Consider the following 21,546-nt stretch of genomic DNA (forward strand, 5'->3'; position numbering starts at 1 on the left):
TATTAATATTTTTTTGTAAATGAAAGAATAAAGATGAAAAAAATTATGCACAATATTTTTAGAGTAAAAATAAGTAAATATATTTTGAAAATTAAAGGGTGTGGCACTTAAAGAGATTTTGAAAGAGGAAAATATAGTTCGCCTAAAAACTATAACCTATATTTTTTTATAAATATTAATATAAATTAATCAAAAAAAAATTGAAAATTTTGTGAAAAGTTGGTTATTGGTATTTGGTCATATCCCAAAAACTTTGCAATTGTATCTCACTCTCCTGGCCTCTCCAATTTCCCCAACCAAGTGAAGAAACGCTTTGTTCCCATCCCATCCATCCCAGCAGGGTACAGTGGGTAACGGCGGCGATGACTGATGAACGTAGGTATTCATGCGAAACCGCCGCCGATACTCTTGCATGGATTAACGACATCATCCACTTCCTCACTCCTTACTACTCCTCTTTGATCAACGCTCACGTCGTTAACTTCTTCAAGGTTCCTCACTCCAACTTCCAAACTGAAAATCTTATCTGTTTTTGGTGAATTCTTACAATTTTAACGAATTGTTGTGATTTACTTTCAGGATAGACAATGGGAAAATGTTAACGCCGAATGGATTGATTGCCTGCGCCGTGAACCTGTTCAAAATCTTCTCTTAATACCTTCTGGACTAGTGCAGGTTACTTTACTTTAGTGTCTTCTTTTATTTTCATTTTCTATGATATTTTCTTCCTATATATTTTTTTTATAATTATTTGGAATGTACATTTAGTGTTGAGATATTTGCTGAAATGCCTGCCTCATCGGCGCTGTCAATTGCGGATTGCGAAAAATAACTGTTTGTTCAAATTCTGCTACACATGTTATAACTGCTATTACTAAAAAGCATATCAAGGAACGGTAGTGAGTTGATTAAATTCTGCTACACTACAGCATTGGCGCTATTTAACAACACTGGTTTGAATTGGTTTATACTAGTTAGTTGTAGGATGAAATATGAATTACTCAATTGGCGCTATTTAACAACACTTTTGCTTCTGAAGAGCTAGAGTTGGTTATCTTTTTATGTACTACAAGAGCTGTAGAAATTGTGCATTGAGTTCTAATAATATTGACTGTTTAATAGGGTAGTGACAATTAAGGGCCTGTTGTTTCTGTTGATATTCTTACTTTTATTTCAAAATTGTCGCTCTGTTTTCTATATGTTGCCTGTTTTCATGGAATTGTATAGGATACACTAAAAATAGAAATAAGTTGCTTTCCGTTTCATGCACAAATATTTTAAAACATGAAACAATTTGAAAACAAGGTGGTGGTTTTGTAATAAAAGTGAAAGCAAAAAATGAAGATAGATGATATTTTTTCAAAGTAAACAAGCAAGTGTGTTGTGTTTGGGTGATCATTTTAAACGTGATGTTGTGAATGATTTTTTTTGTAGAACTTATTAGGTTTAAACTTTAAAGTGAATTGATTTATATTCGGTTCTTTTTACTCTAAAAGCATGTTCAATGTTAAACTTAAGTGTAAATATTCAATCCATTGCAAAAGCTTATTTTTATGCCTTACAGTCAAACCAAGGTCTAAAGGTGGAATCTGTTTTACCTATAGAAGCCAAACACCCTAGATTTTTGTTAAATATCACATTTGATGGAGATAAAATCAATTTTAAAAATTTCCACGGTGAAACCACACACATCCACACTAAGTGAAGTAATTGCTGTTTGTCACGGTGTCGGGAAATCTTGTAATTGCACGACGAGTTATCATTTGGGTGATGAAATTGTGGCATTGTTAATATGTCATTCTTGGACACAGTTGTGCTACTCTACAATGGCGTTGGTTTGTTGATTATTGTATATTTTTACTTTTCTTTTCTTGATGGTGAGATCCTAACTATCTCATCATGTTTGTTTCCTTTATTCCTCTGGTTTGTCGCGTATTGAGAATAGTGTTGGTTCTTGAGACCAATGATTTTGTCTTTATGTTTGTCCTTCTTGTTGGTAGGGAAACTTATGTTCTTCCTCAGTTTGATATATTTTGTTTAGATTTCTTCCGCTTTATATCAGAAAGGGTTGGGCTTGGGATCCTTCCCGTGTTTATTCTTGCAGCTCTCTTTTCTGATTTCCTTATTTGCCTTGAGAGTTGGAGTAACTTCTTTCTTTCTGATCCTATTTTGATAATTCAGGCTTTTTTGCCTTCTTGTTCTATTGTAAATTTGTGATGCTTCTGCAATCTGATTCTTTGCTTAAATAAAATAATTTAGGCTTTTTTTTTGAATTTTGACTATTTTACTTAATTGGATCATTAGTACTTGTTATTTGTGCATTGTGCTTTGTAGCTCAGGAAGTGATTGTCATTTATTGTTAAGCTGCTTACTAGCTTGGTGTATTTGAACTTTGATATAGTTTTATTGGCTCGATGGTGGGCTTCATCATTGAAATAATATGTTTTGGAAGTATCAAGGTGGAAAGTTCTCTATTTTGTCGTGCTTTGTTTGTCACATTTGGTGCATTTGGCCGAGGTATTAGGCTACGAATTTTAAGCTGAAGTTCTTTACTTTTATGCTTATATTGGGATGAATGATTTATTTGGTTTTTATGCAATCAGTCAATGGATATTTTTAGAGGATTTCTTGTTTGCTTAGAATAATTATAATATGCAGCTTGTTTGGAGGTTTTCTTTTTGTATTCAAGTTATCATAATTTTATTTTTTCCTTTGTCTCCTGTTAGCTTCTCCGGTTCGGACTTCGATACCTTATTTTCTACCTTTTATGGTTATGTTCTGCTTTATTAATAGTATAGAAGATTCTCTTTACCAAAATATGTGGTAGCAGGATCACTGGCCAGCTTCTCTGCAGGAGTTCATTTTGAAATTGAGGTCTATGGTATTTTCTCAAAAACAAGCAGATATAAACACGGTATGTTACATTTACCAAGTCAACCTTCATGCTTGTGAAATCTAGGAAAGATCTCACTGATTGAAATTAAATATATAAAGAAATTTGGAAGTACTTGATTGATAATAAATTAATGATGATCGAATGCTTTAACATTCTGTTTGGTCTCGGGCAATAGTACCAGATGACAGTTGGCAGCAATGCTTATTTTTCATAGTCCTGTGCTACTTATACTGTGAAATAATATCAAATGCTCAATTGGACTAGTTTACTCTGAATTTTATTCACCCTTCACTTTTAGAACCGACAAAAAATTTGCGACAACAACTTAATCCTTCAGTTGGATGGCTATTATCAATCCTTAATAAGCAACTCTTCATGTTTTTTACCTTTTGATATTTCTTCGGCCATTTGATTTAGTATGACTTAGTTTGGCCTTTATTTTTGCTCCGTGGAAATTTATGTGGGTTCAAAATAATTGTGAAGATGTTTTTTTGAACTTAATAATAAGAAAAGCGATTTGAAGACTCAATATACTTTTTGTTTGAAGCTACATTTATCTGGAAGTTGTGTTTGAAAAGTTTTGGTTTGAGCATTCTTGATAAATTTGTTTTGTACTTGCAGGCATTACCTGGTCTGCAGACGACTTCACTTAACAGTGTTCTTGCCCAGGGCATGAATGTGAAGAAAAGACATGAAGTGAGTCCTTAAACATCATATTTTTATAGTTGCCTTCTTTATGAATTTACAAGATGTTGTCTTGGACCTAAGGTTTTAGACAAGTAAATTACGAGTTGTAGATTCAATTCTTTTGAATCTAGAAATTTATTGGCCTTCAATATCTCAGATATATATTTTTTCATGTATGCAGGTAGAAGCTCTTTCTGCTGTTGTAAGTGCAGTTGCAGAGAGTGTGAGAGCAAATGCCATTGTTGATGTTGGTGCTGGTCAGGTAGAGCTTCATTTTCTTTTGGTTACGGTTCTGTTAGTCAAGATACTGAAGTTGGGTCTTGTTGGCACGTTTAGGGGACATTACATGGTTAAAAGTTCTTCATTAATAGTTTCTTTATCGGACTCAGAAGAATAAACGGTATTAGTCAAGACATGGATGTCTGTTTAGTTAGCTAGTGATAGAAACCGGAATAAAGAGAGGAAATGCCGAAAGGAAAAGTAGTATTATTGATTGAAAAAGAAATATTACAGAATTAACCATTGTAATCCCAGTGCAAGCAAATACTCCTCATAGAAGAGATAATTCTCTCTATGCCCAACCTTAAAGGATCTAATATAAAAGATGTTGGACGAATGCTTCTTACTATCTTCACACCCCTTATAACATAATTGGTAAATCTGCCATGTCACCCAATTTCCTCCCTTTTCCTTTACATTCCCCACGTCATCTTTCGGCCCACGTTTCTCACTTCGAATCTTGACAGTTACACTCAGAATATAGGAAGATGATTGCTAGTTATATAGTTAGGTAAAATGGTTGAAATAGCACGAGCAAGATAGAACAGAGGCATTCAGAAATTTAGGTGTGATAACTGAGTAAAGGCTTTGTTGTAAGGGGACTTCCTTGAAGGAAATTTTCCTATTCTCATTCTTGGAATAAATGGTTCATTTCTTTTGATTGTTTCTTTCAGTTTTCCATTCTCTTCACAATCGAGTTCCTCCTTCATGAACATTGTTTGAGCAACTAGCTTGATTTTAATATGCTCTGTGATATTCTTGCCTGTGAATTTACTTCTTTGTTTCTGTGTTACTGCACTAAATATCAGAGATGGAATTTGTATATTGGTTCAGTAGTGAGGATAGATTTTGCCTACTGTAGTGATAATCTCATTGTCTGAGTTTACTTTTTATTAAAACAAGCAATAATTTCCGTTTATTTTTAGTTATGTATCGAGTATCATTTTGTGCTATAATTTTAGGGTTATCTTGCACAAGTACTTGCCTTTCAATATCAGCATCCTGTCATTGCCATTGATGCATGTTCTCACCATGGGATGGTCACCGATGCACGGGCAGAGCGGATTAAGAAGCACTACACATCAAAGATGGTAAAATCTGGGTATGTTCTTCAATCTTCATCCTAATTAGTAATTACTGCAATGTGACCTTGTATAGGGAGTACCTAACTACCTACAATCTTAAGGATATTTGAAATGAACAACCAATATATGATACGGCAAGAACAAATGTATATTCTGCGAATGTTCTTTAATCTTGATCTTAATTATTGTAATTTAATGTAACCTTGTATAGGGAGTACCTACTATCTTAAGGATATTTGAAATGAATATTGTACATATGATAAGGCAACAAGTGAACCTTTTGGATGTTAGGAATTTCAAGCTTAAGTTTTAAATTATCACACACACCGTGACTTTATTATTTGAAATTAAAACAATTGATGTGAGGGATTTAGTATGTATATGTTTGGACGAGTAATTGCAATTTCCATATGCTTTCATAATTGTTCAAAGTTGACCGAATTGTTATTTTGGTCCCCTCAGTTTTTTTAAAGTTATTTGAATTCATTTGTCTGTTCATTTGTTTTTGCTCTAGATCAGGTATGCAGAATTTGAATGTGCCAAAGACAATCACATGTCGTGTGTTGTCCATTGAATCTTTGAAAACATTGGTTGAAACATCTGTGCCTGGAGATGATCTTGAGCAATCCATGTTAAAGGGAGAAAATCAAGAAGATAAAGGGAAACAACATTGTCCCAGTGACACAAACAACAGGTCTCCAACTGTTCTTGCTGGGCTTCATGCTTGCGGTGATCTTTCAGTGATTATGCTGAAGTAAGTTTCAAAATATGGTCGAGCTTCTTTTTCTCTACCATGCTTTTCAACTCATTAGTTGTTTCTAATTTCTTTAAATCTGGTTTCTAATTCCTTTGGTAAGTTTACTACTTCATAAAAAGTAATATAGTGGAAGTAAAATGTTGTTTCACAAAAACTAATTGGATGCAATTACATAAGGGCTTTAATTCAATACGATGATGGATCAATTAAGAAAAGTAAACAGACAAAGCAATACACTAAAACATAAGAAAGGAACTTGTTCAACACAAACAGAATATGTTAGGAACCAAGAATTGGATTCCTTGATTTAGAGGAAGAACACTAATATTTAGAAAGAAAAGATAAGAAATAATAAGAGAGACTCCCAAGAAAATGATACACAAGAGCGGATACGCTCCTACAATAGTTTACACCACTCAACTTCTAAAGTTGATAAAAAGTTCCTTTCTAAAGGGGTGGAAGCCTCTATTTAAAGACTTCCGGTACATTAGGATAAGGATTAAGTCCTAGATAACTAACTAATAACAGAAACACCAAAGCAGATACACCTATACCACTACTAACAACCTAGGAACACAACTACTTATCCCTATTTGTATATCCTAACATTACACCCCTCTTCAAAACAACCTTGTCCTCAAGGTTCACATATACTAAAGTCTTCTTGTTCAATAGTTAAAAAATTTAAAAAAAAATTCCTGCAGGATCCCATTGTTGAGGACTCAACTTCAGCTTTAGGCACTTTCATATTCCCTTTTTCTGCACTTTCCTGCCATAGCTGCAAACCCGCTGAGTTCTGAATTGCCCAACAAAGTATGGCCTCTATTTAATGGCGGTCGGACCAATCTGGTTGTGTCGGACAGACCAAAGGTGGTTGCGGAAGGCAAATGTTCGAGAAGCTTTTCAGCCACAATTTCGAGTGTGAGGAACAAGGAGACAGTTTGACTCGAAGAGAACATTTGCTGCATCGAGTATGGCTTAATGGGGGAAAGCTCTGCAAAAAGAAAAATAGACGATACACAAGGACAAGAAAAGAGAAAGCAACAATGCCATTGATGAACCTTGAGATGTGGCAACTCATTGCTGCTGTCCTTCAGGTCTGGTGGTTTTGTTGGCGGTAGGTCTGGTGGTTTTGGTGGTGGTGGGGGAGCTACAATCAGCGAATAAGCCATCAAATGTAGTTCCTTCGTGGTTGGTTTCCCTATAACTGCGATCCCTGTTGTTTCTAATTGCACTTTCCAATTTGGCGACAGCACAAGGCTTGCCGGAATCTTAATGGACACAACCAGTGCCTTTGCGCACGATGCAGTGGCTGCTTCCTTCTTCCTCTGCCATTGTTGTTTGTTTGTCGCTAAACATTATTTCCTCCATGTCCAAATTTCCAGAATTTAAGTCTTTGATAGAACGTTCTTCTTCTTCATAAGTTTTCTGAATCAAAAAGAACTTCGTAGCACTGTTCATCCAACCAAACAGGTCATTTAAGGCGTGTGATGTTTCCTTCTTCAACCACAAACGCGAGAATGGATTTTCTTCCTTTTCTGAATCTTTCTTCATCGATTCTTGCTCTGTTAACTTCCACTCTTTATTGATTCTGATTTTTCTGATGGTTCTTGGTTTTCCGACGGCAACTCCCTTGCAGTACACAGCTGATTTGCGGATGTGGCTTCTTCAAGGGCCTCTTGTACTCCCTTCTTGGCTTTGTTTTCTAGTTCTTGATTGCCAAATCTGCAGATCAGACCTATGCAAAAAGATTCCCAGGTTGGATCTGGGTTTTGTTGATCCCAAGAACGAAACCAAATCAGTATCCATGCATCCAAGCTCATGAACGCCCACTGCACTTTATCGAACCCGTGAATTTCATGCTTCAGAAAGAACCTTTCAGCCTTTGCGATCCACCCACTAGGATCAGTCCGTGTAAAGTTCGGCAGCTCTGCCTTCTTAGCCCACCAATCCTCCAATTCCATGCACACTGACACTCCTTCGAATCCGGCAGGTCGGACCAATTGTTAGAAACCCAAGAATTGGATTCCTTGATTTAGAGGAAGAACACTAATATTTAGAAAGAAAGATAAGAAATAATAAGAGAGACTGCCAAGAAAATGATACACAGGAGCGGATACGCTCCTACAATGGTTTACACCACTCAATTTCTAAAGTTGATAAACGAGGCCCATTTTGCTTGTTTCTCTTTCTTCTACGTCGTACTTGGACTCTCGAACCAACGCGTCCTTTATGCTCCCCTCAGCTGCGACCTCATGGAAAGTTCAAATGGATTGGCGGTCGGCCAATCTGGTTCTGTCGGATTTCTCGAATGCGGAATTGGAGAGAACAAAGGTGGTGGCGGAAGGCAAATGTTCGAGAAGCTTTTCAGCCACAATTTCAAGTGTGAGGAACAAGGAGACAGTTTGAATCGAAGAGAACATTTGCTGCATCGAGTATGGCTTAACAGGGGAAAGCTCCGCAAAAAGAAAAATAGACAATACACAAGGATAAGAAAAGAGAAAGCAACACTGCCATTGATGAACCTTGAGATGCGGCAACTCGTTGCTGATGTACTCTGGTGGTTTTAGTGGCGGTAGGTCTAGTGGTTTTGGTGGTGGTGGGGGAGCTACAATCAGCAAATAAGCCATCAGATGTATAGCTCCTTCGTGGTTGGTTTCCCTATAACTGCGATCCCTGTTGTTTCTAATTGCACTTTCCAATTTGGCGACAGCACAAGGCTTGCCGGAATCTTAATGGACACAACCAGTGCCTTTGCGCACGATGCAGTGGCTGCTTCCTTCTTCCTCTGCCATTGTTGTTTGTTTGTCGCTAAACATTATTTCCTCCATGTCCAAATTTCCAGAATTTAAGTCTTTGATAGAACGTTCTTCTTCTTCATAAGTTTTCTGAATCAAAAAGAACTTCGTAGCACTGTTCATCCAACCAAACAGGTCATTTAAGGCGTGTGATGTTTCCTTCTTCAACCACAAACGCGAGAATGGATTTTCTTCCTTTTCTGAATCTTTCTTCATCGATTCTTGCTCTGTTAACTTCCACTCTTTATTGATTCTGATTTTTCTGATGGTTCTTGGTTTTCCGACGGCAACTCCCTTGCAGTACACAGCTGATTTGCGGATGTGGCTTCTTCAAGGGCCTCTTGTACTCCCTTCTTGGCTTTGTTTTCTAGTTCTTGATTGCCAAATCTGCAGATCAGACCTATGCAAAAAGATTCCCAGGTTGGATCTGGGTTTTGTTGATCCCAAGAACGAAACCAAATCAGTATCCATGCATCCAAGCTCATGAACGCCCACTGCACTTTATCGAACCCGTGAATTTCATGCTTCAGAAAGAACCTTTCAGCCTTTGCGATCCACCCACTAGGATCAGTCCGTGTAAAGTTCGGCAGCTCTGCCTTCTTAGCCCACCAATCCTCCAATTCCATGCACACTGACACTCCTTCGAATCCGGCAGGTCGGACCAATTGTTAGAAACCCAAGAATTGGATTCCTTGATTTAGAGGAAGAACACTAATATTTAGAAAGAAAGATAAGAAATAATAAGAGAGACTGCCAAGAAAATGATACACAGGAGCGGATACGCTCCTACAATGGTTTACACCACTCAATTTCTAAAGTTGATAAAAAATTCCTTTCTAAAGGGGTGGAAGCTTCTATTTAAAGACTTCTGGTACATTAGGATAAGGATTAAGTCCTAGATAACTAACTAATAACAGAAACACCAAAGCAGGTATACCTATACCACGGTTAACAATCTAGGAACACAACTACTAACAAACTCCTAATTATCCCTATTTGTATATCCTAACAAGATATCTTGAAGGGTTAAAATATCTAGAGCTAGACATGAATAACTTGTCATGTGAGTTGTTGACATCTATGATCTATCTAATCCAAGCAATTTATTTATGCTTTAATATTAATTAGCTCATACCACTTCCTTGGTACAGCTTAAACCCAAAAAATTTGCGTAATTTCTCAATTCAAATCTCATGATAATAAGGTTGAAAAGTTGCAAAGAATCCATAAGATTACGCACCTGTTGAAGTCTATTCCTAGATAAAAAAGGAAAATTAAAATTTCTATTTTCCATTTTCGTGAGGTTCCAACAAATCAATGTGTGATTGGCCACTTTATGTAAGCATGGCGTACATATTTTCCTTACATTGAACCATTGTCTTTTCCTTGCATTTAATGCACTTTTAACTTCATTATTTTTTTTGTCCATATATAACCTTTTAACTGCTTGTTTTATTATAACATTGCCATTTTTCTGTTCATGTTTCTTTATTATGTATTATCTGCATTCGACAGACTTGTAATTGTTCCAATCCTTTCTCTATAGGGCTTTCTTAGACTGCAGAGATGTTAAGGCTGTTGTTAGTATTGGTTGCTGTTACAATTTACTATCTGAAGAAAGCCTTAAGGATGATGAATCTCAATGTGGTTTTCCCATGAGTCGTGCTGTGAGATCCACTGGCTTATCACTTGGAAAAAGTGCACGTGATCTTGCTTGCCAGGTACATGATCTCGTTGGTCCTCTCTCCACCCTCTATTTATAAGCATGGTATAGGGAGGAAAATATAGTTGCAAGAAAACAACTAAATTGTCACTTATTAGTAACATAATCCAGTTAGGAGTCTTCGTGATTTACAAGTAAGATGCTAGAATCTATGAAGTACAAACACCAAAATGTCACGGATGGCAGAAACACCATTATTGTCCAACTACAACAGGGTATATATATTGATTAATTTTAATATGAGCTTCATTTATAAAAATCTAAATTATGAATCAAGATTTATTATATATTCATCATCAATTTAATCTCAAAAGCACTTGTTAAGTGTTACATTTTCATATGATAATGTATCTCAAAAAAATAACTTACTGACATCATTATACAATTTGAACACGCCGTTTCTTTACAAAGAGGTTCTAAAAACAAGATGATGAACTAGTGAACTATGTCGTACACCATCAATCCATCCATCCACAACCAAAATAATTGGAAGAAAAAAAAATACAAAAGCTGAAAAGTATCTAAATCAATTTAAAGCCTTTCATCTATCTCCCACCAAAAAATTGAAAATTTTGGTACCAGTCACGTCCCTTTCATGTCCAGCCAAATGGTAGTGTCTGCTAGGTGTTGGAGCCATATCCAAGCGTGTCCTCAATGTGTCACAGGCACGGCTGAATAAAATTATATTTCAACTCTGGAATGGTGCTACATCAGTACATAGGATCGTGTCAAAATCTGTTTTTGTTTAATATCCCTCAAGTATAGGGATTCAGTTGAATAGGAGTACTAGTAGGGATTTAGTTATATATGAGTACTAATAGGGATTTAGTTATATATGAGTACTAATAGAGTTTGGTTGTTTAGTAATCTAGTATATATATATATGATGTATTGCCAACATATTTAAATTCAATAAATATGATTTTACTCTAATTCTTGAGATAGTATCAGAGCTCTCGATCTTTGAGAGCCCTGCTTCCGCATAAATTTGCTGCCTTCATTGCGGTTTTCTTTTTTCTGAAACCTTAGCCACCTTCATTGTGGCTCTTTTTGCTGCCTTATTTGCAACAACTTAAGATTTCTTTTTGCTGCCTTCATTGCAGCAACTTAAGATCCCTTTTTTTGCTGCCTTCATTGCAGCAACTTAACGTCTGTTTAACAGCCTTCTAGATCTCCATGAACCGGCCTTCTTTTTGTGATCTCTGAAGTCTATTTGTTGCCTTCTTTGTTTCAAAACCAGCCGTCACTGCCGTGAACACAACTTTCAACTTCTGTCACCACTGTTGAAGATTGTTGACCACTATACACTGACCGTATCACACTACTGCCCTCCAATCAGCCGTTCGCCGCCATTTTTGGTAGGTTGTAAATCAGAGAAACTTGTTGTCTTTTGTTTTTCATCCATGGCGGGAGAAGGAGTAGTGATTCATAATGGAACCGAGACTTAAACAGAAAATAAAAAATTCCAAGCCGAATTGCAAAACCTCTCATCCGTTCACAAGTTGAATGGGAAGAACTATTTGAAGTGGTCCCAAATTGTGCGCACGTTTTTGAAAGGTAAAGGGATGGCAGAACACTTAATAGATGAACCCCCCAAAGAAACAGATCCCAAATTTAAGAGGTGGGATAAAGAGGATTCTATGATCATGGCATGGTTGTTGGACGCAATGACCTCAGAAATCAGTGACACTTGCATGTTTCTCAGCACTGCGAAGGAGATTTGGAAGGCATTAGAAGAGACTTATTCCAAAGCTAAAGATGCTGCCCAAATATACGATGTGAAGGTGAAAATTGTGGCTGCTAAACAGGGAAACAAGATTGTTAATGAGTATGCAAATCATCTCAAAGCTTTGTGGATGGAGTTGGATCATTACAGAGTTATAAAAGCCAAGTGTTCAGCAGATGCAGCATTACTCAAGGAGTATATTGAACATGATAGAGTCTATGATTTCTTGGTGGGACTCAACTCTGATTTTGATCAAGTTAGAGTGCAAATCCTTGGTAAGGAGAAAGTACCAGGAATTAATGAAGTAGTGGCTATAGTGAGAAGTGAAGAAAGTATAAGGGGACTAATGCTGATAGTCCCACCTGTAGAAAGCTCAGCAATGATGGTTGACCAAAAGAAAGAAGGAGGAGCCTATGTGGAGAAGAAAGGTGAAGGAGTGTGGTGTACCTATTGCAACAAGCCTCGCCACACTCGCAAAGAATGCTGGAAATTGAACGGGAAGCCACCTAGTAGAGAGTGGGGCTCTCAAAACCGAGACAAGGAGTGGAAAAAAAAGGGAGATCAAGCACACATAACTACAGGTACCAGTGAAGAAAGTCGAGAAGGTATGACACAATTGAACCAAGATGAAGTAGAAAAGTTGAGATCTTTACTCACTAGTTTGGAGAAACCCAAAGGTACTTGCTCTTTGGCACATTCAGGACAATCACTCGGGGAGGACGATTGGACATGCTAGAGAATGGAATGACCCCTTTTTTGTACCATTGCCTCCTTCATTGCGGTTTCTATTTTCCTAAAACCTTAGCCACCTTCATTGTGGCCCCTTTTTTGCTGCCTTCATGGCAGCAACTTGAGATTTGTTTTTGGCCTAATTTGCACTCCATATAACTCCTCCCATGACAACCTTGCAGATATTCTAACTAAAAGGCTAAACAGTTGCAACTTTGAAAGAGTTGTATTCGAGCTGGGAATGGAGAACACCTATTCACCAGCTTGAGGGGAGTGTCAAAATCTGTTTCTATTTAATATCCCTCAAGTATTGGGATTCAGTTGAATAGGAGTAGTAGTAGGGATTTAGTTAATATATGAGTACTAATAGGGTTTGGTTGTTTAGTAATCTAGTATATATATATCTGATGTATTGCCAACATATTTAAATTCAATAAATATGATTTTACTCTAATTCTTGAGAGATAGCATACTTAATTAACACAAATCTGACCTAGAATACTATCCATAGCCCACCATTATGTTTTCTGCTGCTCCTGCACCACTTAGGGTTAGGATGAGGAGTACCAAAATACACTAGCTCATGTAGAACAAGAATTTTTTCTACACAACAGAAATTGAAATTACTGGTCCTGAGTCTCCTGACTTCCCTGCAATATTTTTGTTTTAAATTTATTTCTTAGTTCTTGCTGTTTAAGTTTTAATGTTAATGTCACGTGAGAGAAATTAACTGCACTATCTGCATTTTATCTTGTTAGAGTGCAGAGAGATGGAGGAGCCTTGATATGCATGCTGGCATTCACAACTTTGAGTTACATGCTTTTCGTGCTGTTTTTCAAATGGTACTGAATTATAACTTAGTATTGTTGCATGCTAATTTTAACTTCCTTTATTCAACCATCTTCATCGTGCTCTTAATATTAAAAATATAGATAGCTACTTGACAATGTTTTTCTTGCTGCACATTATATTGGTCAAATGTACTAATGTCTAAAATAATGTAATTAATAAGACCACAAGATCCAATTTATCCAACCAGACTAGATCTAATTTGCTTATCAATTTTTGGTGACTAGGATAAGGAGGATATGATAAGATAAATTATGTTATCCCAATTATTATCCAGTTTTTATTGTGTCAATAGAGAAGGATAAGCTTATTCTGTCGGCATTGGGTTAGAAATGAGTTGGACCAATTTTGCAGGGACTAAAACAAAAGAACAAGGACCAAAAACAAAAAAAATATTTACAAGGACAAAAAATAAATAAAAAACTACAGGAACTAAAATAAATAAATAAAACACATATTTGCATGGACCAATCATATATTTAAGCCTTCATTAAATGTATATCATAATTTTAATTTGGTTTATACAATGTTATTCTAGTTCGTATTCAATTGAGTTTCATATTAGAATTCGTTTTTAATTGAATAGTATAAGGACAAACATGCAAAAATTTGTTGGTAAGGAGGGCTCAGCCAATCTTCATTGTACATGTTATATATTATGTGAAAGAACATGTGTCTGTTCTACTTTATTTTGGAAATGGCTTATCTCGAGACAGTACAACTTGGCAAATTGGAAAATGACATTTAATTGAAATCAAGTAGATGACATGTGAAATCAAGTGAGACCAACATCCTTCTCAAAAGTTACTCAAATTAGAATAGACAAGTACAATGCATACAAATACCAAAAGATCACTGTAATGTATTTCCTTTTACTATTCATTTTCCTCCAGGAACTGTATGTAACTCCTTTAATGGTGGTACTTCATAAAAGACTCATTGCCTTCTCCCTAATTTACATTCTCTCTGCTGTCAATTTATATATATACATTTTTTGCTCCTGAAGGTTCTTTCTAAATATTATCCAGAAGTTGTGAGGAGTACTCCTTCAATTGGGCGCAAAGGGAAGGCTCTGCGTAGGCGAAACCAAAGGAGATCTGCAGAGTCAGAACTGCATCTTAAAGGAAGTACTTGTCACATGAGACAAAATTTCCCTGCTGTAGTGCCCGCAGAATCAAAAACTGGTATCGGAAATCCCTTTTCCTGTTTACCTTTTTTCTAACGCCTAAATATGGTGAAACAAACAAAAACTTGAGATGAAGAGAGATAGGTAGTCATGATCATAAAATCACAGGGTAAATCTTTCTGCTTCTACAAAAGCAGATTGTAAAAGTTGATACATGTTGCATGATATTCATACACATGTTTAGTTAAAATAACTTTTGATCCGATGATGCTGGGTGATATTATTTGAATCACTGATATTTATGTTTAATCTTTGTCAATGTGTTACAGAAGGGACTTTTGGCTCTGCATCAGACAGTCAAACCTTACCTGGTGAAATTTCTTCCAATGAAAGCTCTGGATGTGAAGGGATTAAAATTAATAACAAGTTTTCAAATTTTGAAAAATTCTGCCAGTCTGGATTGTCTCATCTTGGAATTGAACATTCAGATGATGTAAACCTGCAATGCATATGGAAGGAAGCAGAACCATTTGCTGTATGTCGATTTCAATTTCTTTTAGAAAATTTGAATATTATCATGATAGTGCTCAATGAATAAGATATGTTTGTTTAAATGACATTTCTATTCTATTCCTTGGTAATGCTTTCTTGTCTTGTGTTGGCATGTCCATATAATTGTTCTTATAAAATAAAGTTTTCTGATAAATTAAAATAAAATTGTTTTCAATTGCATTTAGAACAATGTTAGCTAGAATTCTGGATTCCAATAAGAGCAAATTTTTATATGCAGTTGCTCAGAAGATATGCATAGTTATTGATGTAGTATTTTTGTGCAGGACCTTATAGGACCATATTGGTCTCTCAGAGCTGCTTTAGGGCCTCTTTTGGAAACTCTTATTCTGCTTGATAGGTTATTGTTTCTTCAAGAGCAAGGTGGTGCTTTGGAAGCTTACCTCTTACCAATATTTGACCCAAATATATCACCCAGAAATGTGGCTGTAATTGCAAAGAAGATTGACAAAGATTAAAGATCGTCCTGATGCTGAAAGGTAACTAATATGTCTGCGTGCGTCATTTATATTTATCTCTATCCCATTATCCAATTGCAGCTCCTTGAATATCCTTTTATTTTATTATTACTCTGTTATTAAATGTCTTTGTAGCAGCCGGCAGGATATGATAACTGTTATTTTTCTGAAGAAAAAAAAGTGAAGCATAAGCTTAGCATCAAAATGTTTTTTTCTTCTTCTGACATGTTGATAGTTGATATTATTAAATCTCTTAAACAATATAAAGTACCAGTATTCTCAATACCCTCTTAGGTGAAGAAGGTAAATTCATGTGAGACAAGGTCTTAGTGCTGCTTCCATAATTCAATACTCCACTTTCTTGTGAGGTCAATTGATTCCCAAGATCATCTCGGGTGAAGGTCAGATTCATAGGGGACAGGGCTGCAACAGAAAAGACGTTGACATCGTTCTATCCCACTGATTCCCTCTCTTGTTGGAAAAGGGTGTTACTCAACTCAGGCTCCAGTTGTTCTCACATCATAAGAAGTTACTTTGTAATCATTATTCATATGTACTTCCCAGAATCACTAGCTACACAATTATCTAAAATGATGCAAGCTTAGAGTGTTAAGCTCGTTTTATTTGATTTAATTAATTATTAAGCTACAATAGTCTTTGTATTTTGTCATTTTTTCCGATGGCTTTCCTATACAGGCATATGGTTTTGGACTGAATTATTCGAAGAAGTATTGAGTTTTCTCAATATATATTGTTGAATGCTAGAAGTAATTTTCTGTGGGCTGAAAATATCTAACAGCTGCATGGATCAAAGTGCATAGTCCTTTGAGAAGCTGATATTTTGGCCAAGACTCTTGTTTAATGCAAGTTACTTCATTATAACCATATTTTCCTTCAATATAACTGTCTTTCAATTCAATATGCTCATGTCATTTGAAATCATTGATCATTGTACATTTGGAATCAAGGTTGTTAGGAGTGAGATCTAAAGGGTAACATCGTAAGACCTTACGCATTTTTGAGCGTGAACAGTGTTAGAGCGAAGGTAAAATCGTTGGAGAACTCAAATCTTTGAGTGCGTAGAGGAAGAGCTCGACAACGTGGGATCGGCGCGCCGTGTCCCGCAGAAGAAGACCGGTTTCACCAAGCTCCGACCCATTTAGCGTCGCTTTGACCCAGTTGTAAAACACATGTTTTGGCCCATTTTTGCACCTCTTCACCTTCAAATTCTGCTCATTTTCCATAGAGAAAAGGCATGCACATGAGGTTGAAGGTAGCAACTTGGGACTTGGTTTTTTTTCAACGATTAATTGCTTTCCAACTTTGGAATTTCTAATACTTAAATGATTAAATTTCATATTCCTTCCTTCTGTTTCTTCTATAAATTTTTCTCATCTATACAACCATTCTCATATTTGAAACTCGCCTCAATCCTCTTCACTGTAATATGCAATTGTTCTTGCTGCATAACGATTTCAATCATGTCTACATTTGTTCCTGTTGCCTGCAATTCTGGTTCTGCGTCTTCTAGAGTGTAGAAAAATGCATTAGGAAGCAAAACTGATATAATGTGGAAACATGGTGTATTTTTTGATGGAGGAAGCAAAAAAATAAAATGCAATTATTGTGGAAAAACATTTATTAGAGGATTGTACAGACTGCAACACCATTTCGTTGGTACACAACTCAATGTTATTGCATGTAATGTTGTACCTAATGATGTGAATAAACACATGTTTGAGCTTGTAAAATCCTTGAAAGATAAATCATTGAAGATATTAACAGAGAATGATATAGATAGTGAACAAGTAAAAGGAAAAAAGTCATTAGAGGAGGAAGAGAATGCTACTCATGTAAAACTTTTCAAGAGAAATGTAGTAAGTACTCAAGCCACCATCAACAACATTTTTAAGATGAATTTGAAAGAAGTTTGTTTAGAAATTGCTTCGTTCTTCTACAATAATGCCATAGCCTTTAATGTGGCAAATAGTGATGAATTTAAAAGGATGTTGGAGATGGGTTCAAGACATGGCATTAGTTTTAAACCACCTTCATATAATCAAATCAGAACAAAGTACTTGAAGCAAAAGGTGGTGGAGACAACTAAGGTCATTAAAGAACACAAACTTGGAAGAAGACATGTTGTACTATTATGAGTGATGAGTGGATGGACAAAAGACAGATGACAATTTTGAACTTCTTAGTTAACAGCCCTAAAGGTATTTTTTTTTTAAGTCAATAGATGCTTCTCATATAATAAAAAATGCCGATAAAATATATCATATGATTAATCAAATAGTAGAAGAAGTTGGGGAAGAAAATTTCGTGCAAATCGTGACCGATAATGCAACAAATTACAAAGTTACTGGTGCAATGTCAATGTTAAAAAGGAAGAGGTTTTATTGGACACCGTGTGCAACACACTATATTGATCTCATGTTAGAGGATTTTGAGAAAAAGACAATAGTTCATCACAAAACAATTTCAAAGGATAAGAAAATTACCCAATATATATATATTCAAAGGCTTCTCTTATTTCTTTATTACAACATTTCACCAAAGGATAAGATTTGGAGAGAACAACTGCTACTCGATTTGCAACATCTTATCTAACTTTGGGTTGTCTCATGGAGAACAAAGGAGCATTGATAAGAATGTTCACATCTGGACATCAAGCAAGTTTGCAAAAACTGGTGAAAGGCGGCATGTTGAAGAAGTGATTATGGATAAAGAGTTTTGGAAAAATATTACAATTTGTTTAAAATGTGCTTATCTACTAATCAAAGTGTTTCGTTTAATGGATTCATATGAAAAACCAATAATGGAGTTTATTTATGAGGCAATGGACCAAGCTAAAGAAAGAATCCAAGTTGCCTTCAATGGTGTTCATAGAAGGTACTACTATTTCTACAAATTATGTTTCTACAAATTCTGCATTCTGCCTTTAAATTCTGCATAATGTTTCTATTTTGCAATGCACAATGTTTCTATAAATTTTGCATTATATTTCAAGCCTAAAAGTAATTTAGTTGTTTTTCCATTATTTTAGTTTTAAGTCTCTATAAAATAAATTGATGAAAGATGAGATAAACAACTCTATCGCCTTTGCATGCAGCATGCTATTATAACCATCAACTACACTACATCTCTAGATTTAAAGCTGACTATGAATCCAAACGTGAGTTATATGACTGTATACAAAAGATGGTGGGAGATGTTGAAGAAATTAGGAAAAAAGTCATTAGAGGAGGAAGAGAATGCTACTCATGTAAAACTTTTCAAGAGAAATGTAGTAAGTACTCAAGCCACCATCAACAACATTTTTAAGATGAATTTGAAAGAAGTTTGTTTAGAAATTGCTTCGTTCTTCTACAATAATGCCATAGCCTTTAATGTGGCAAATAGTGATGAATTTAAAAGGATGTTGGAGATGGGTTCAAGACATGGCATTAGTTTTAAACCACCTTCATATAATCAAATCAGAACAAAGTACTTGAAGCAAAAGGTGGTGGAGACAACTAAGGTCATTAAAGAACACAAACTTGGAAGAAGACATGTTGTACTATTATGAGTGATGAGTGGATGGACAAAAGACAGATGACAATTTTGAACTTCTTAGTTAACAGCCCTAAAGGTATTTTTTTTTTAAGTCAATAGATGCTTCTCATATAATAAAAAATGCCGATAAAATATATCATATGATTAATCAAATAGTAGAAGAAGTTGGGGAAGAAAATTTCGTGCAAATCGTGACCGATAATGCAACAAATTACAAAGTTACTGGTGCAATGTCAATGTTAAAAAGGAAGAGGTTTTATTGGACACCGTGTGCAACACACTATATTGATCTCATGTTAGAGGATTTTGAGAAAAAGACAATAGTTCATCACAAAACAATTTCAAAGGATAAGAAAATTACCCAATATATATATATTCAAAGGCTTCTCTTATTTCTTTATTACAACATTTCACCAAAGGATAAGATTTGGAGAGAACAACTGCTACTCGATTTGCAACATCTTATCTAACTTTGGGTTGTCTCATGGAGAACAAAGGAGCATTGATAAGAATGTTCACATCTGGACATCAAGCAAGTTTGCAAAAACTGGTGAAAGGCGGCATGTTGAAGAAGTGATTATGGATAAAGAGTTTTGGAAAAATATTACAATTTGTTTAAAATGTGCTTATCTACTAATCAAAGTGTTTCGTTTAATGGATTCATATGAAAAACCAATAATGGAGTTTATTTATGAGGCAATGGACCAAGCTAAAGAAAGAATCCAAGTTGCCTTCAATGGTGTTCATAGAAGGTACTACTATTTCTACAAATTATGTTTCTACAAATTCTGCATTCTGCCTTTAAATTCTGCATAATGTTTCTATTTTGCAATGCACAATGTTTCTATAAATTTTGCATTATATTTCAAGCCTAAAAGTAATTTAGTTGTTTTTCCATTATTTTAGTTTTAAGTCTCTATAAAATAAATTGATGAAAGATGAGATAAACAACTCTATCGCCTTTGCATGCAGCATGCTATTATAACCATCAACTACACTACATCTCTAGATTTAAAGCTGACTATGAATCCAAACGTGAGTTATATGACTGTATACAAAAGATGGTGGGAGATGTTGAAGAAATTTGCAAGATTGATGCTCAAGTGGAAGATTTCAAGACAAGCAAATTTTTTTGGTAATCCGATAGGAAATGCTGCATTTAAATCTAAAACTCAATCACAATGGTGGGAATCGTATGGGGATAAGCATCCAAAACTTCAATCTTTTGCAATTCGTGTGTTAAGCTTAACTTGCAGTTCATCTGGATGTGAACGAAATTGAAGCGCTTTTGAGATAGTAAAAATTACTTTGAAATTTCACTTTGAAAATTATCTACAATTTGCTATATACTAATGAGATTTGTATCTATTAGGTTCACACAAACTGGAGAAATTGTTTGAAACAAACGACAATGAATGATGTTGTGTTAGTGATAACAAATTCAAAATTAGCTAAGAAGAAACAAACTAGAAATGTGGTAGAACATAACCTTAATAATCTTGAATCTGTTGATGAATTGTTAAATTAAAGTTTTAGATTTTTTAGTTAATGGTGATAGGTTTCATTTTTTTTTATATATATTTTTTTTATTTGAGACAATGGTAATAACCTTTTGTGTTCAGATTGTGACTTTTTATTAAATCAATGAAGTTTTTTATGTTAAGGTTATTTTTCTTAATTTTATGGTATAATTTTATTTATTTAGTGAAATTTTAAAATCCGTGTTACGATTCTACGATCTACGCGTTTTTTCTATATCTAAAAGAGTTATGATAGGATCTTGAGTGTGACAATTATGTTTGAAATTATAATAAAATCTGCATTTCTGCTACACAACTCATTACTTTAGTAGACCTTATAGTTCTAGGAAAAATCTGGAAGAAAAAAAAGTGGGATTTAAAAGTACCTGTAGAACCATTGGAAAAAAAAAATATCAGTCACTTGCTTACAAGTGAACTAACAGGGGAACATAGTTGTAGAACATACACATCTAAACAAAGATAGCAAACAGTTTATTAGAGACTAGAGTGTAATGCTAACATTTCTAAACTAGGCATGGGATGGGTCATTCAATGATTAAACAAAATGAAACGCTTCAAAAGGAGATATGAAGCAGCAGACAAAAAATAAAGTGGCGAAAATAAGAAGCAAATGACAATGGTGATTTCAAATATTTGTCATACAATTTTGGTAGACAAAATTCCACCAATGATTTGTTCTTTTTATAAATTAAAAAATAAAAGATTTTGTTATGAAAACATGTGTTTGGATATGGAGAGGAGATGACATGTTTTTGCATGGTTTA

General features: G+C 35.1%; 1 protein-coding gene across 3 annotated transcripts; it reads left to right on the top strand.

Annotated features, from left to right (window-relative positions):
• The first annotated feature begins 229 nt into the window (after nucleotides 1–229).
• LOC101503568 (uncharacterized) lies at nucleotides 230–16,428 on the top strand. 3 transcript variants are annotated; one of them, XM_004488784.4, is made up of 13 exons: nucleotides 234–491; nucleotides 580–675; nucleotides 2,831–2,914; nucleotides 3,518–3,592; nucleotides 3,765–3,845; nucleotides 4,825–4,964; nucleotides 5,462–5,701; nucleotides 10,049–10,223; nucleotides 13,439–13,522; nucleotides 14,536–14,713; nucleotides 14,985–15,190; nucleotides 15,492–15,704; nucleotides 15,978–16,428. In XM_004488784.4, exons 1-12 carry the CDS (start codon nucleotides 363–365, stop codon nucleotides 15,681–15,683), a joined length of 1,680 nt encoding a protein of 559 aa, XP_004488841.1. In that variant the 5' UTR covers nucleotides 234–362; the 3' UTR covers nucleotides 15,684–15,704; nucleotides 15,978–16,428. The 3 variants fall into 3 exon arrangements, with proteins under 3 accessions (XP_027191086.1, XP_073220889.1, XP_004488841.1); XM_073364788.1 differs by lacking the exon at nucleotides 13,439–13,522 and having other exon boundaries at nucleotides 233–491; XM_027335285.2 differs by lacking the exons at nucleotides 14,985–15,190; nucleotides 15,492–15,704; nucleotides 15,978–16,428 and having other exon boundaries at nucleotides 230–491; nucleotides 14,558–14,701.
• Nucleotides 16,429–21,546: the final 5,118 nt, after the last annotated feature.

The sequence above is a fragment of the Cicer arietinum genome, chromosome 1, assembly GCF_000331145.2.
Source record: "Cicer arietinum cultivar CDC Frontier isolate Library 1 chromosome 1, Cicar.CDCFrontier_v2.0, whole genome shotgun sequence".
NCBI lineage: Eukaryota > Viridiplantae > Streptophyta > Magnoliopsida > Fabales > Fabaceae > Cicer > Cicer arietinum.

What these genes read in the sequence shown, in the direction of transcription:
- LOC101503568 (XM_004488784.4), top strand. Translation starts at nt 363, where the DNA reads ATGACTGATGAACGTAGGTATTCATGCGAAACCGCCGCCGATACTCTT. An exon ending in CTTTCAGTGATTATGCTGAA is followed by an intron (nt 5,702 to 10,048) that starts GTAAGTTTCAAA and finishes CTTTCTCTATAG; the next exon opens with GGCTTTCTTAGACTGCAGAG. An exon ending in AGGAAGCAGAACCATTTGCT is followed by an intron (nt 15,191 to 15,491) that starts GTATGTCGATTT and finishes ATTTTTGTGCAG; the next exon opens with GACCTTATAGGACCATATTG.